Source organism: Gekko japonicus, unplaced genomic scaffold (assembly GCF_001447785.1).
Source record: "Gekko japonicus isolate JY-2015 unplaced genomic scaffold, Gekko_japonicus_V1.1 scaffold3262, whole genome shotgun sequence".
Lineage (NCBI taxonomy): Eukaryota > Metazoa > Chordata > Lepidosauria > Squamata > Gekkonidae > Gekko > Gekko japonicus.
In genome coordinates this window covers 132,951-149,983 of record NW_015176076.1, presented here as the reverse complement: position 1 = coordinate 149,983, position 17,033 = coordinate 132,951, and the positions used below count along the sequence as shown (strand labels likewise).

Below are 17,033 nucleotides of genomic sequence, written 5' to 3'. Positions count from 1 at the left end.
ACGGCTTCAAGAGGGAATTAGATGAGCATATGGAGCAGAGGTCCATCAGTGGCTATTAGCCACAAGGTATAGATAGGAACTCTGGGGCAAGGGATGCACTGTCTTCTTGGTGCTTGGGGGGGGGCAACAGTGGGAGGGCTTCTGGAGTTCTGGCCCCACTGATGGACCTCCTGAGGGTACCTGGTATTTTTGGCCACTGTGTGACAGAATGTTGGACTGGATGGGCCACTGGCCTGATCCAACATTGACGTCTCTGATGTTCTTATGTTAAGAGCAGAGCTCCATCAGTGGCTATTAGCCACAAGGTATAGATAGGAACTCTCAGTCTGGGGCAAGTGATGCTCTGTATTCTTGGTGCTTGTGGGGGGGTCAACAGTGGGAGGGCTTCTAATGTCCTGGCCCCACTGCTGGACCTCCTGAGGGCCCCTGGTATCTTTGGCCACGGTGTGACACAGGGTGTTGGACTGGATGGGCCACTGGCCTGACCCAACACTGGCTTCTCCTGCGTTCTTATGTTCACCGCGAGGGGGCGCGCAAGGGAGAGGCTCCCTGCAGCCATAGGAGAGGTCGCGGCTCAGACCAGCCCCGTTCGCTTTCCTCAGGCGAGGCCTCGCGCGGCCAATGGCAGCCTCCGAGTCATCGTACGTGTCTCACCGGAAGTCCCGCCTGCGCGCGTCACTCCGGCCTCTTTCCGAGCCGGAGCCCTTCGTGCGGCGCTACCTGGCCCGCCTCGGCGCTCTGCGGGCGGGCCCCGACCCCAGCCAGGCCCCGGAGGGCGAGAGCGGCCGCCGCCGCTGCACGGAGCTCCACCTCGTGTTCGACCAGCTCATCTCGGAGACCTGCGGCCCCGCGGCGGGGAGGGAGGCGCCGCGGCCCGAGGTGAGCTGAGAGCGGGGAGACCTCCTGGGTCTGCTTGACTTTGAGGCCGCCTGTCTGGCGGGGGCGGGAGGCGGGATAGAAGTCAGGGATGCCAACTTCCAGGCAAGGCTCCCTCGAAGCCGCGGAGTCCTGTGAGCAAACATTCTGCTTTGTGAGCGGCTGGCGTGACAGCGAGCGAATTGCTGAGCGGTCGGGGTAGAAGGGATAAAAGGAAGTCCTCCTTCGCCCAAAGAGTGATTCACACGTGGAATTCACTGCCACAGGAGGTGGTGGCGGCTACAAGCATGGACAGCTTCAAGAGGGAATTAGATAAGCATATGGAGCAGAGGTCCGTCAGTGGCCCCTATTAGCCACAAGGTATAGATAGGGACTCTGGGGCAAGGGATGCTCTGTGTTCTTGGTGCCTGGGGGGGGGGTTAAACAGTGGGAGGGCTTCTAATGTCCTGGCCCCACTGCTGGACCTCCTGATGGCACTGGTATTTCTGGCCACTGTGTGACACAGAGTGTTGGACTGGATGGGCCTTTGGCCTGATCCAACAATGGCGTCTCTTACGTTCTTATGATTTGGTTGCTGCATCAGTTAGTTTGCCCTGGAGCCCTCCTCCCTGAGCCAAGACAAAAATATGTGAACAGGAGGCTAAAAAACTGTGAACTAGCTCACACTAACTCAGCTTAGAGGGAACACTGCTTCTAGGTGTAGGGATTCCACACACACACCCCCGGGCTTCAGCGATCAGTTGCCCTGGAGGGTGGCTTCTGTGGCCCCGATGGCTAGAAGCATAGAGTCAGAAGGGACCTCCAGGGTCATCTAGTCCAACCCCCTGTACAGTGCAGGACATTCACAGACACCTCCCCCTCCACACCCACGGTGACCCCTGCTCCACGCCCCGAAGATGACAAAAAAACCCCTCCAGGATCTCCAGCCAAACTGGCCTGAGGAAAAATTGCTGCTTCCTGAAACTCCAAAGTGGCAATCAGCATTTCTCTGGGCATGTAAGAAAGGGCCGCGAGAACTAAGCCCTGAGGCAACCCTTCCTGCCCTCCCTCTCATGGTCTGCTCAAGTTCACAGGATCAGCATTGCTGTCAGGTGGCCATCGAGCCTCTGTCTGTGGCCCCGCCTCCTCTGAGGGCCCCCCCTCCCCAAGCTTCAGGGATCCCCCGACTTGGAGTTGGCTGCTCTAGAATAGAAACCAGACAGCAAAGAAGACTACGGGGTGAAATGTCAGAGAAAGCCGCGTGCCTTGACTTGATTGTGGAACTGGCTGTCTTAAGGGGCGGGGTGGTGGTGGTGGTGGCCACTGACTGGTAACTTGGTAAGGGGCTGATATTTTCATTATTTCTGTTTACATATTTATATCCTGCTTTTCTCACCAGTGGGAGCTCCAGGCAGCTTACAGTGCCATTCTTTTTTCTCCCACTTCCTCCTCACAACAGTCTTGCGGGGTAGGTGAGGCCGACAGAGTGAATGGCCCAAGGTCATCCGGTGAGCTTTCATGGCCAAGTCGGTATTTGAACCTGGATAGTCTTAGGTCCTAGACTGACATTCTAACTGCTAGACCACTCTGGCTGTCTGGTGAGACAAATCCGTCCCCCAGCTGCTGTTAGCCATGGTAGCCAGGTGGAGTTTTGGGGCTGGAAGGCAAGCCTGTATGCATTGGGGTAGGGTGTGTGTGGAAGTAGGTGATGGGAAAGACCTCTTCTGCCTGAGACCCTCAGGAGCCGCTGCCAGTCTGAATAGATAATTTTGACATTGATGGACCAGTAGTCCAATTCAGTAGAAGGCTCCTTCACGTGGAGGTTATGTGCCTCTGAATAGCAGATCTCGGGAGGCAAACAGGGTAGGGCTTATTTGTGTGCTGGTTTCTTGGCAGTATGTAGTGGTTGTCATGATCTGGAGATGAGAGGTGCCTTTTCTTTGTTTCGGTTTTGTTTTTGCATTTTTTTTTGTGTGTGTGTGCACGCACGCACCTGGAAATCATGGTGACCGACCCCTACTGGGGGCCTGGAGGATACCCAGGTGGCTGAATAAAGCCTGTCCCTGCCTTCTGACTGCTGGTATTCCAAGGAGGTCTCCCATTCAAGTACTTGCCAGAGTTGACCCTGCTTCGCTTCCGAGATCTGACTGGATCGGGCTGGCCTGGGCTGTCCAGGTCAGGGCGAGATGTGAGGTGCTTTGAAGCTCACCAGGGATCTCCTGGGATATTGACAGCGGCACAGTTTCGCAGGGAAGAGGGCCACAAAATGCACCAAGCCAAGAGTAGAGATAATTCTCTAAAGAGACAAGCATTTACTCTAAGTGCCAGGAAGGACAAGATGGATAGCTGTTGTAACATGATCTGGGTATTGAGATGTGTGGAACAGCACCCTTGGGAGCCTGGAGCCTGCCATGGGGGGGGGGCTCCCCAAATCTCGATTGGGTAAGAGGCTTCCTGCCAACTAAGACAGGAAGGGTTAAAAGGCTGGAAGTATCCAGTTAGTGGCTGTTCAAATACTAGGAGTTGGATTCCCCTGCAGGGAGCAGGCGTGGGGTGTCAGGGTTTGCATTTGCTCCACCGCCATTGGAGGAGGGATGTCAGAGGCAACATTCTGTGTTGTTAAGTTTAGCATAGAGGTAGATCTGTGTAATCAGTAGGCATGATAGTCATTTTCTCTTGCCTTTAGCTGTAGTTTAATAGCCTGTAGTAATTAAGTATTCTTGTTTAAGGGAGCAGACTATGATTTCAGCTCCTCCCTGTGCTCCTGGCCTTTGTTCACACTAAGCAGATGCGGGGGGGGGGGGCTGAAGGAAGGGGGAAGCTTTGCCCTGTGTACATACTCACAGGCAGCCTTTACTTGTGTTCCCTAAAGGTAACATGGGGGGGGGGCTTGATTTAGTTTGGGGTGGTGGCAACTGAAAAAGAACACAAGCTCACCAGACTCCTGCAACAATCGGAATCAACGACTTGCTTCTTTAGAAGGAAAGTTTATTGATACAGTATTGGCAGGGCATCTCTACTTCAGGTTCTGTGTTAAGGCTAAAGCAAAAAGCGTGGGGTGGACAGATATACATGGTTCAAAGGGGTCACTGGGCGGCATAGAGCCAATTAATGTGAAAAGTGGGGCCCGCCAGAATGTAATGGACCACATTCCCAGGGATGATGTTACTGCCGGGAACCAAGGTCAGGCACATAAAACATACAGATAAGGGAGCATCACCAAGACAGCAAGAGAATCGAAAGTAACACATTCCAAGGAGTTCACTCCTCCTCACACAAGCCTCTATGGCAGCGAGCTGACAGCTACACATGTGAATCCAAGGTGTGTTTATGATAGTGGCTACCTGTAATAAGAGGAGACTGGGTTAGATGTGCTTGATCCCACAAGGCTGTTTTTATGTTACTGTGACGTTTACTGAATGTCTTCCTAAAGGAGAGAACAAAAAGTCTGTGTGTTGGGGGGGAGAGAACTGAAAAATGGGAAGGAGAGGCTCAGTGGGAGCTAACAACACGATAAGAGGGGGTGGGCGAAGGGGGAAGAAGCGGCAAGGGGATGGAGGGTGGCCTGACATCAGGGACAGTGCACTGAGCTGGGACAAGCCCTGCTGGGTCCCTGAAGTCACATCATTTGGGTCAGGTGTTCTGTGCGGTCCTACCCTTTTTGTGTCCACAGTCAGGGTGATTAGGGGGTTAAAAGCCAATTATTGTTCTCTTTTCCTTCACTTCACAGGATGTTTGTGACTTACTCCTCCAAGCTTGTAAATTAGTGCCACTTAATCAAGAGCATCTTGTCAACAAAGTGTGCCAGTTAATTCATCATTTGCTTAACAGATTCCAGGTAAGGGAAATAGGTTATCTCCCCCCCTCCCCTTCTGATCTTCCATATATGTGTGTGTGTTTACGTGTGTTGCTGTTTTGCTTCCATGCTTTGGTATATCTGTGAGCCCAGGTCAGTATAATGCATCTTGGTCTGTGCAACGTAACTCAGCAATAAATAAGGCTAACATCAATGCTTCCACCGTTTCCCAATTTTTCTACACCAGAGGCAATCAATTCATACCAGCTGCATTAAAAGTCTTCAAGGCCAAAGTAATTCCCCAACTCATGTATGGTATTCCAATATGGATAAGCGCACTTAATGGCACCACTGAATGTGTTCAATCTAAATTTCTCCGAAAGATTATGAGAATGCTGCGCTGTGTACCATATGCAGCTCTATGTTTAGAAACCGGGTTAAATTCTGTGGAATCTGGTGCGTGGCTTATGACAGTAAAATATTGTAGACCAAGGGAGCCTTAAACAGCAAATGTTTACAGAGTCAAACATGTCTAACTGGCTATCGTACATTGAGAATAAAATAACTGCCATGGGTATCCCATTGGACTCTCTGTTTATGCTCCCCTTTATAGGCGCTTTTCAGATGATTAAATGCCGAGTCCTCGATATTGAAACACAAAGGCTTCACAGTTTAGCCAACAAATCTTGTTCCCCCCTGAGCTTTGAGATACCCCTCACGGTAGGCCCATTGGCCCCATATCTATCCGGGATACAAGCACCGCAACAGCGTAGAGCCTTTTCTCTATCAAGATTCAATGTAATACTATCAGCAATCTTGCATGAGAGGTATAATAACATAGTATATGCGGATAGACTTTGCCATTGCAACTCTGGATGCATTGAAACTGTTTTGCATGTTTGTCTGCATTGTCAATTTTATGTGGATTTACATTTTAGATATTTAAATCCTCTTAGCCAACATGATGAACCTTCCTGATGCTTTAAAAGTGTACCGTCTTCTAAATGATTCTGTTCCGGAAATATCAATGAACGTAGCCATGTTTTTGCAATCAACGATAAAGCTATGTCGGGAAAACTACCAATGAGTAATTGTTTTGTGCAACACTATGCAATATTATGCAGTTGGTAAAATGCTAGGCTCTATACGTATGGCTGTATATGGTTTAAAATGTATATTTCTTTTTTTATAGTAATCCTCTTTTAAGGTATTTTAATGCCAATAAAGGTTAACTGAACTGATGGCAGTTGTTGTATTCCTCCAGGATTTTATCTTTTCAGTGGAGGAACTGGCAAACTCAGTAGGCACTGGCTGCTTCTGTAGCCATGTTAACTTTTCAGTAGTTGCACTAAAATTTCATTTGGAACAATGTGTTTAAAAAAAATCCCTATGCATTTGGATACTATGCATTATGTAGGCCCTCCCTGCCATGGCTATATTGTGCAAATGTGCGCATACCTTGGAAGTGGGCCCACCCCAAATGGTGGTTTCACTTTCCCCCATGGAATTGCCCTGGAACCATGGGATGATTGCTAGAAAGCCCATCGTGAGGGCAACAGAAGCCCGCCATGACAGTGGCAGGAAGGAGGACTGCTTCAGCCGCAGCAACACAGTGTGCTCCCTTTTAAGTCCTTAATGCAGCTGCTACCAACAGCTGTCAGCAGCTTATCCTGGCCAGGAGAATGAGGGTGGGAACGAGGCTGTGGGGGCAGCCTGAGAGTCCCATGAGACCGGCTGGTTCTTGTGAGGTTCTAGGGGAAGCTGATGGTGCACATGTAGTCTGCTGCAATGGTCTGACAAGGGGCTTAGAAGCACACTGGTGAGGTGGCATGGCTTTTCTCTCTCTCTGGGGACAGAGGAAGAGGAGGAGGTAGTCGAGGAACCTGGTGTTGCAAACTGCCCTCAACTCTCCAGGTCAAGGGGGGGGGGGTGTTCTGAGGATAAGGGGTATGTGGACACCCCTGAACCCTACAGAAGTATTGCAGGTATTTTCCTGCCACGAGTACTTGGATTTGGCTGCCCATTGGATCGTTACAAAAAGCACTGATGCCAGGCTTTTTAATACAGGCCTATGCTTGAGTAGGAGCCTGTAGTTAGTGAAGTGTAGTGACTCCAACTGTATCAGCATCTAGTCAGCAAAACACTGCACTGTGTGTCCAGACGAAGTGCATTTTAAGAGAATTTTCTAGTCTGTTCCAGCTGAAGCTACTTCACTGATGTACATCGTTCCCTGATTTACTGCAGGTGCTGGGTGCCTCCCACATAGTCAGATATTTGTCAAGGTCCGTCCATCCAGGCATGCTAATTAAGCTCACTTAGTTCAGCTGTGGATCTAGGGGGACTAGCTTTCGCCTGGAAGATTCCATGGACACTGTCCATTGATTGGTTGAGAAGGTCTATGGCCTGCAGTTTTATATAAAAGTTGTCAATGAGGAGTGGTGTTATCTGCCTTTAAGCCTTTACCCTTTCCACTCCATGCGGCCAAGAAGACATCTGTATTATGCTCAAGGACTCTTTGCTTCGAGAACCAACTGTGCTGTACTAGGACTCCAGTAAGAGGTAGCTAGTTAGCTTTCTTGTTTTTCTGTGTATTTTACTGCCACTGAACTGCATGCCTTCCTTTAAACCTTTTCCCCTGAATTTCTTTAATGAAGCTTTATTTTGCTTTATGGTGTGTGTTAGTTGAGGAGTTTCTGAGACCAAACCCAAGTAATGGCTTGGTTGCCTTATTGCACCAGGGCAGGGTCCTGTCCTGACACTGTGATAAACTGGAGATGAGCTCCCCTGCTCCCTGGCCTTAAAAACCATGTTTATTTATTTATTATTTTATTATTTATTCAATTTATACCCTGCCCTCCCCATCAAGCCCGGCTCAGGGCGGCTTATATAAAATTTAAAACAATTACAACAATACATTTCTAAAAACCGATCATAAAGTGCTAGTGTGCCAAATTATAAACTGATGGCGAGACATAATAACAAATCATCTTAATAGCAGATCTTTCTCTGGTTACAGGTTACGGTTGATGATGAGAGCCTGCAGTTCCTTGTACCATATTTCATTTCTGCCCTGAAGCAGTGCAGCTCTTGGACACATGTGGAAATTCTGCAGGCCTTGGCAGCTTCCGTCTACAACAATGGACCCAAATGCCAAAAAGTGGGTTAGAGTCCCCTTTTCCGAATGTTTTTCTAGGAGCTTATTCTTGAGTCTCAGTGCTACAGCTAATAAGTATTGTGGTTCTTGATGTGTGTGTCCCTATAATGCCACAAAATATGCTGTTGGGCAGTCATTGCTGAGATGGGGTAGCAAAAAATGGGTGGTGTTTCAGCCCTCGCTGGCATTGCCCTTTTGAGTGCTGCTGTTTGGGATGGCAGAATCATGATGCAAATACAGGGATTTGCTCAAGCCCCCATATTTGTGTGGCGCGACGCTGGCTGTTTGTTGCAACCAATGGAAAGTTTGGGTTCAGATAAATTGGTGCTTGTCTCCTCCTTGCAGTCAGATGGGATGGTTTTTTTGTTTTTGTTTTAAAAAGCTGCAAAAAACTTGCTGAAAGTGAAGCTGATGGATCACTTCAGATAGTCCATTGATGCTGCAATGGCAAAAGCCCTTCCCATGTTTGGTCCATGATTTGTGCAAGTGGGAAACATGGTAGTCTGTGTACTCCTAAGCATGTTCACTCAGGAGTCAGTCCCACAGAGCTTGGTGGAGTGTGCTCCTTAGTAAGCATGGTTAGGATTGCAGCCTAAATCTGTTATAGATAAGGAGAGTGACTGGGAAGTATTACGTACGTTTTGCTCAATTATCTGGGGCTTTTCCCTGTGAGATGGCACACTTGCCTGCTGTATTTACCTTGCATGCTCCATGCTTCAGGAGTTTTGTTTTATAAAATTAGCGGAGAATTTACTGCATGATCCTTCCAGCACGTGAAGAGATCCCAGATCTGCATTGTGACTGTTGCTGGTTTATTTTAGTACCTTCCGGATTTGTTGGGGGAAAATGGACTTCTGGTACAATTCAGCAGCGCATCTCAGCCTGATGCCGAGCTCAAGAGAGCCGCCGTGCACAGCCTGGCAAACTTGTGCCTCAGGTACAGCTGGGGGGGGGGGGGTAGTTGAGGTACTTTGACTTCATATTGTTATACCATGTTAACTCTTGGACTGTAAGGGCTGTTGAAATTAATTGTAAACTCACGTGTACGTTTACTGTGGAGTACTAAACATGCTGACTTGGAAGTAGCATTCATTTCAGTGGCATTTACTTACAATTAACTGTACATTGCTCTGCAGTCCATGTTTTATATATGAATTCATAGAACTGTCAGCTACAGTTATCTGCCTTTTGATTAAACAGTGCAGTCCTACTAAGAACTACTCCAGTCTATATCCAATCATTTCAACAGGCTTATGTTGGAGTAACTCTGCACTGTATTGCCCTGTAAATCACAACCTAAAATTGCTAGAAGCTACCACTCATTGATTTTATAACAATGTTGAACTCATTTGTTTGTATTCCAGATTCTGTTTTCCTTTTCATTCCTTGTTCCCATACCTGAAAGCTTCCCATTCATATTTTCTCTCTGCAATTAGTCAACTCAAGTGTATGTTGAATGATCTACTGATAAAATTGATTACAGGTTGCAGCCGAAGTAATGGCCGTGTTGCATTTTGGTCCACATTTTTTTCCTTGTAGAGTGATTGCTTATGGTAAATTCTTTGAGCACTTAGAAGCAAGGTTAAGTATAAGAACTTGAGAAACAATGGTCTGGATGACTTTTTGTATTCCATCTCCCCCCCCCCCTTTCACAACTTTTGACATTTTGCTGCCTTGTTTCTTTCACATCTGGAACACTGAGTGCTCTAAACTTAAGTGACTCTCCCCTACACACATATCTGAATTATTTGATGGCATGCAAGCCATTTACTACGGGGTGCATATGGGTGTTGTTGTTTTTTTGCAGTAATCTCTATGGCTCTGATTTGGGTGTACTTGTTTTAGTGTACCTGGACAGCTGTATCTAGAGGAACCTTACAAAGAGATCTGCTTTCGCACATTCCTCAACGTGTTACAGTCTTCAAAAGGACCTGGTGTGGATGAGATCATCTTTTGCATGGTAGGTTTAAGTCGGACCCTCTGGGGAGGAGAGTTGTTGGGTCCCTGTGCTCCTTACTTTAGGAATATGCGCAGTTCTTAAGGTCATGGTCCTCTCCTCTGAAACCTTCCACTCTCTGAGGATGGCTCACTGGCAAACCAGAGCAAAGCTGAGTGGTATACTAGCCCACTTGCCCTTTCCCCCATTCAAATACCCAGTTAAACAATGTTTTTATTCATCCTGCCTTTTGCAGTTTGATATTTTAAATGTTTTTGCCATGCTTTATTGCTGGTTTTGTTTGCTGAACTTTTATTTCCTTACTTCGTTTATACTCTGCCTTTTTCTGTAATGGGGGACCCAAAGTGGTTTACACTGCTGTTGTTTCCTCCATTTTTATCCTCACCACGGCCGTAACCTTTTGTAGGTGAGGCTGAGTGTGTGATTGGCCCACGGTCACATAGCAAGCTTCCATAACAGAGTTGAAATTCAAACCTAGATCCTAGTGTGACCCCTTAACCACTGCACCATGCTGATAGTGTGTATTAGTGGTTTTTAATTTTAGACCTGATTTTGCTACATTGCCTTGCATACTTCTATATAAGAACATAAGATCCAATGTTGGATCAGGCCAAAGGCCCATCCAGTCCAACAGTCTGTGTCACACAGTGGCCAGAAATACCAGGTGCCATCAGGAGGTCCACCAGTGGGGCCAGGACATTAGAAGCCCTCCTACTGTTGACCCCCCCCCCAAGCACCAAGAAGACAGATGTGTTAATCACTCTTTGGGTGAAGAAGTACTTCCTTTTATCCGTTCTAACCCGACCGCTCTGCAGTTTCATGGAGTGCCCACGAGTTCTTGTATTGTGAGAAAGGGAGAAAAGTACCTCTTTCTTTACCTGCTCTTTCCCATGCATAATCTTATAAACCTCGATCATGTCACCCCTCAGTCGTCTTTTCTCCAAGCTAAAGAGCCCTAAGCGCTTTAACCTTTCCTCATAGGGAAAGTGTTCCAACCCTTTTATCATTCGAGTTGCCCTTTTCTGCACTTTTTCCAAAGCTATAATATCCTTTTTAAGGTGTGGTGCCCAGAACTGCACACAGTATTCCAAATGAGGTCTCACCATTGATTTATATAGGGGCATTATTATATTGGCTGATCTGTTTTCAATACCCTTCCTAATAATCCCCAGCATAGCATTGGCCTTCTTTATTGCAGTCACACACTGTCTCGACATTTTCAGTGAGTTATCCACTACAACTCCAAGATCTCTCTCTTGCTCAGTCTCTGCCAGTTCAGACCCCATCAATGTGTATTTATATTTAGGATTTTTGGCTCCAATGTGCATCACCTTGCACTTGGCCACATTGAACCCCATTTGCCATGTTGACGCCCACTTGCCCATCTTTGACAGATCCCTTTGGAGTGCCTCACAATCCTCACTGGTTTTCACCACCTTGAACAACTTTGTATCATCCGCAAATTTAGCCACTTCACTGCTTACTCCCATCTCCAAATCATTAATGAACAAGTTAAAAAGCAGTGGACCAAGTACTGATCCCTGCGGTACCCCACTGCTTACCACCCTCCACTGAGAAAATTGCCCATTTATACTCACTCTCTGTTTTCTGTTAATTAGCCAGTTTTTGATCCATAAAAGGACTTGTCCTTTTATCCCATGATTTTTGAGCTTACTTAGGAGCCTTTGATGAGGAACTTTATCAAAAGCTTTCTGGAAGTCAAGGTAAACAATATCTATTGGATCCCCCTTGTCCACATGTTTGTTCACCCCCTCAAAGAACATTAACAGGTTTGTGAGACAAGATCTTCTCTTACAGAACCCATGCTGAGTCTGCCTCAATAGGTTTTGTTCATCTATGTGCCTACTAATTCTTTCCTTAATAATGGTTTCCACCAATTTACCCAGTATCGACGTCAGACTGACTGGCCTGTAATTTCCCGGATCTCCTCTGGAACCCTTTTTAAAGATGCGAGTGACATTAGCTACCTTCCAGTCCTATAGTTGAAGGACTGGATGTAAATTTCTTAAAATAAGTTAACTAGAGCACATCTCTCTTTATATATAATTCTGTTTTGGGGTGAACGTTTCACACGCTCCCACAGCATTTGGCTGGCTGACCTGTCACTTCAACGGTGTGCCAATCCAGTGGCTGCGTTGTTGGAGTCCCGCCCACAGAAGGGGCAGCCAGCGCCTCAGCCTCAGTGTCGTGCTAATGCGCCCTGCCGTGTGGTGTGCCACCACCCTGGGCATCCACGGGTCTCCCCCCCCCCCGCCAATTCGAGGGCACGAGAGCTGCTGGCTGCCCGCACCAAGTTCCTATCAGAAATCGAGGCGGCTGCAGCCCCCTTTCCAGCGGGACAGAGTGCAAGCTGGATCTAGATTGAGTTCTTCTATGCACTTCCCGCAGCCCGACGCCATGGTGGAGAAGGCGGCCAAGGAGGAGGGCAAGGCCGAGGCCAGTGCTGGCTCAGCAACTTGGGACAGCACTCCGTGGCTGAGGCCAGTGGAAATGCGTGGCACAGAGAGAGGCCTGTAAGCTACTTTCTAGAGCTCATTGTATTGCTTCTACAACGGGCTTTGCTACTAGTTGTGAATAATCACTAACCTGGTCAAAAGTCAGAATTTCTTCCAGGTGACCAGACTTGGATGCCTTTGTAAATACTAAGTGTGTTCATTCTTTTGGGATATTAATGTGTTACAGAGATGTGTTTAATATATTGCACAGACCATATGGAAAGCGACTGAGCTCTGCTTGCTTAGAATCCCTCCTCTTGCTGGCTGTCTTCATGGCGCGCATTTCTCTAGGCAGCACATGCCCCTGCCTCGTCCTGTGTTCCCAGGGAACAGAGCCCCAATCAAGTCCTGTTTCTCTTAAAATGTATATCCTTCCACACAGATCGTTGAAGTTGTCAATGGCAACAGGAAATATATTCAGAACCGAAGAGCAGCTGCAAAACAACATAAAAAACAGACCAGCTTAGAAATAACTAGACAAGGAAGCCAGGTCCCAGATAACAATAAAAACCTGATATCCCCTGTCTTGTGTCTCTGCATAGGTTGTCTGTCCACTAGAGTCAGTCAGTCCAGTTTATTTTGGTACATAACTAGCACAAATCAGTTATAAACATAGTTGGAAACCATACTCTAGGTACACAGCCATTAAATTGGAAATAGATAAAAAATTTAAAATACAAGTATCTTTTTAAGAAGACAAAACTTTTAGACTTTCAAAAATTAAGAACTTCAAAAGGCTCAATAATTATCTATATCACTCCTTAATGTGTTCTTTGCAGATTTTGTAGGCTTGCAGCTAAGAATCTGGCGCAAGCATGCATAGCCAGTAGGCCTTAGAAGGGCATTAAAGCAATTTGGCCTTTACTGTGATTTAAATCACCTGCAAATCAATTATCAAAAGACTTTGGCTCAAAACCTAAGGCAAGGGTGTGGCGTATAAATGGCCATAGGTTACAACAGGTGTCCACTAGAGTGATCAAGGCTGCCTCAGGGTCAAACTGGACATTACGGTGTCCACAGGTCCAACCCATGGATGCTGATTCCATTTCAGAGCTGAACGTGGCCATTTAAAAATGCCAGGAGGGCCTGATCAGGATTCAGCATGGCAGGATCACAGCAAAACAGCCCATTTTGGCACTTCAAAATGTGCAGGAGTGGGTTCGGGGAACGAGACCACCTGGTCTCACTGTGCTGGAGGCTCAGTCAGGATTGGGCCCTTGTAGCATTTTTAAATAGATGACTTCAGCTCTAAAATAGAGTGCACATACACCATAAGATCTTGTCTGGCCCTGCCGGCGCTAAGCCTGCAGCCAGACTGATACCCGTCTAGATAAACCCTGGGCCTTGATTGATATCTTTGCTAAGTAAAAGATAAAGGTTCCCTTGCTCGAAAGCCAGTCAAATCCGACTCTAGGGTTGCGGTGCTCATCTCCGTTTCAAAGCTGAAGAGCCAGCGCTGTCTGAAGACGTTTCCGTGGTCATGTGGCCGGCATGACTAAACACCAAGGCGCACGGAACGCTGTTACTTTGCTATCTTTCTTTGCTAAGATAGGCTAGTAATTACCCTTATCTTGGAGATCCCATGATTTTTAACCTAAAGTTGCTGTTTGAGGCCTTCTTAACAGGGGCAGAAGCATTCACTTCCTGAAAACAAGCATTCACTACTCTCTGGATTTTCTCGATCTTCTGTAGTTTGTCAGAAACAACTAAGATGGACCAAGATTTGAGTGCACAGTGAAGGTGGGATTGCCGGCTGGACTTTTTCCTCCTTGAGCATTTCCTGCGGCTTATCTTCCCTGTTCTTTCAACTGCTGTCTATGAGAGGGCACGCAAGAGATGTCAGTTCAGATGAGTGGTGCCTGGGGTGAACATCCACCTCTCAGACAGCTGTTTGGACTAGCTTCATGTAAGCACAAGCACACGTCAGCCTGTAAGGGCTCATAGCATGCTGTGAAGGGAGAGGCCGCAAGCAAAAGGAGAGTCATGGACATGTGGCTGAGGCCTGACCCGGCTTCCTCAAAGTACTCTCCATTTAAGTTCCCCTGGGATTTCTTAAGTAGTAGGCTGCTCTCTCTTTAGCGCTGTCTATTCATGGTCAGTCTCTTGGTGGAAGAGGACTCTTTAAAATTGATTTTATTTATTTACAGAATTTGTATCATGCCTTTCTGCCTGTACAAGGGCTACCAGGGTGGTTAACAATTTAAAACATAAGAACATAAGAGAGGCCAGTGTTAGGTCAGGCCAATGGCCCATCCAGTCCAACACTCTGTCACACAGTGGCCAGGAATACCAGGGGCCATCAGGTGGTCCAGCAGTGGGGCCAGGACACTAGAAGCCCTCCCACTGTTGACCCCCCCCCCCGGCACCATGAATACAGAGCATCACTTGCCCCAGACTGAGAGTTCCTATCTATCTCCTTGCGGCTAATAGCCACTGATGGACCTCTGCTCCATATGTTGATCCAATTCCCTCTTGAAGCCGTCCATGCTTGTAGCTACCACCACCTTCTGTGGCAGTGAATTCCATGTGTTAATCACTCTTTGGGTGAAGAAGTACTTCCTTTTATCTGTTCTAACCCAACCGCTCAGCAATTTCATGGAGTGCCCACAAGGAGTTCTTGTATTGTGAGAAAGGGAGAAAAGTACTTCTTTCTCTACCTGCTCTATCCCATGCATAATCTTGTAAACCTCAATCATGTCACCCCCTCAGCCGTCGTTTCTCCAAGCTAAAGAGCCCCAAGCGCTTCAACCTTTCTTCATAGGGAAAGTGTTCCAACCTTTTTATCATTTTAGTAGCCCTTTGATGCACTTTTTCTAATGCTATAATATCCTTTTTGAGGTTTGGTATTCTTTTTGAGGTGAGGTATTCTTGGTCAGTGTCTTGCCAGTGAGCTCCCCCTCACTGGCAGTCTTCATGAAGCGGCTAGACAAGGACTTGTCCAGGATGCTCTAGGCTGATCCTGCATTGAGCAGGGCGTTGGACTAGATGGCCTATATGGCCCCTTCCAACTCTGTGTGATTCTATGATTTAAATTTTAAAACCATTAAAAAAACCCTCCCCCTCCCAACCACACATAATTGGAGCAATAAAAAAAAAGAGTTAAAATGCATAGAAAACATAATATTAATTCTACTGCTGGTGGGAAACCGCGACAGAAGGGAACAGATGGATCTCCCTGGGAGGAGACCTCCAGAGCTTTCATGCAAACTCCTCCCTCCATGAGCCAAAGGTGATTCTTGGGCTAAAACAGCTTGCGAATTGTGCCATCCCTGATGGGCGAGATGGTGTAGAAATCTTCTCGCTTCTGTTTATTGGAGGAAATCTTTGCTTTGGGATTCTAATTGCCTAAGTGCTTAATGCTAATTAGGTAGCATGCTGCAATGCTGTGACCTTGAAGGATGGTAATGAAGCACAGCTAATTTGTTTCTCCCCCTCCAGTTGTTGCAGAACGCGTTGAAAGGTATCCAGTCGCTCTTAAATGGTGGGGAGCTGAAGCTGATGCAACCCGATCAACTTGGGTCCCTGCTTGCTGTGTTAAAGGTGACACCTGTCTTTAACCTGGAGGTCTTCCTGGCACTCTCTGAGGGGACCGTCAAAGGCTGTTATGACTGCTGCTGCTATTAGTTAAAACACTTTAATGGCTGTGGCACAATAAACTTGGTGGGAAGACTTCCCTGCCTGATAGGGCCTGCCCTTTCCCAGATCTCCTGCCTCGTAGTCTTCTTAAAGAGTAAGCCCTTCTGGACTGGAGCAGAGGTGCATCTGACTGGTGGAGGCTGTCTAATGTCTCCAGTCGGTTCTATGAGGTCCTTTCGGCTGGAGACGTCAGCAGCGATCTGTGCCCTTTCCTACCTGCAGGACATGTGTGAGCCGCACTGTTGGTCACCTAGTAGCTCAGCAGCATACAACAGAAACCTCCACCCAGTTCTGCATCCTGTTTCTCACAATGTCCGCCCTAATCATGCTTTTGGGAAGCCCGCAGACTAAGCATGGGCAGTAGCCCTTTCCCTTCGGTATTCCTCACAGCTGCTGTTCAGTAGTACGTTGCCTCTAAACATGCAGGTTCTATGTAGGCCGTGCGGCGAACAACCATCGATAGAATTAATACCATCCATGAATTAATACCAGCTAAACTCAATGGGGGCAGTAATACTTTGGAGCCATCTTTCAGTACAGTAAGCTCCTCACAGTTTACCCTAGTGGAGGTTCAAATGCTTTTGTGAATTGTGGGTTTTGCTGCAGGCTTAATTTCCCCCCCGAATGCAGACCTGCGCAGCGGGGCACATATTGCATTCAGCCTGAAGCAGACCTGATTTTGAACTTCCTTTGTCTTTTAGAAGTAATTTTCTCTTGGTGGAGCGGGAAATGATTGAGCCAAAGTTGTGTAGTAGTTAGCGTGTTGGACTAGCATTGGAGCGCAATCCCTAACCACTGGCGATCATACAGTGCCCCTTGCATCCATATGAGACTTATGCAGGCATTGCCCATGCAAATGCAATCATATCTGCATAAGCATAAAATTTAGAAACTTCCTTTTTAAAAACTGACATTTACTGGAAAGTGAATTCTGTCATGTTGTGTACTTTTTGTGTGCTCCTGTGGATTTGCGCAGCCCTACAATAACTCTTCAGAGATACACTCAGCCCTGCAGTGACTTCCTGAAGGGTGTGCTTTTTAGTCGCGGGGGCTTGAAATAACACTTTTCTAAGTCCAGGAGCATCATTTTCAGACTCCAAACCCCTCCTGTTGCAGGAT

General features: G+C 47.2%; 1 protein-coding gene across 1 annotated transcript in view; it reads left to right on the top strand.

Moving 5' to 3' along the window:
- Nucleotides 1–621: 621 nt before the first annotated feature.
- Nucleotides 622–17,033, top strand: part of HEATR6 (HEAT repeat containing 6) — a 53,489-nt gene continuing 37,077 nt past the window's right edge. Inside the window, exons 1-6 of the mRNA XM_015426721.1 lie at nt 622–879; nt 4,586–4,693; nt 7,668–7,808; nt 8,627–8,742; nt 9,651–9,765; nt 15,717–15,818. Of these exons, the coding sequence (XP_015282207.1) occupies nt 622–879; nt 4,586–4,693; nt 7,668–7,808; nt 8,627–8,742; nt 9,651–9,765; nt 15,717–15,818 (840 nt within the window). The remainder of the gene's footprint in view (nt 880–4,585; nt 4,694–7,667; nt 7,809–8,626; nt 8,743–9,650; nt 9,766–15,716; nt 15,819–17,033) is intronic.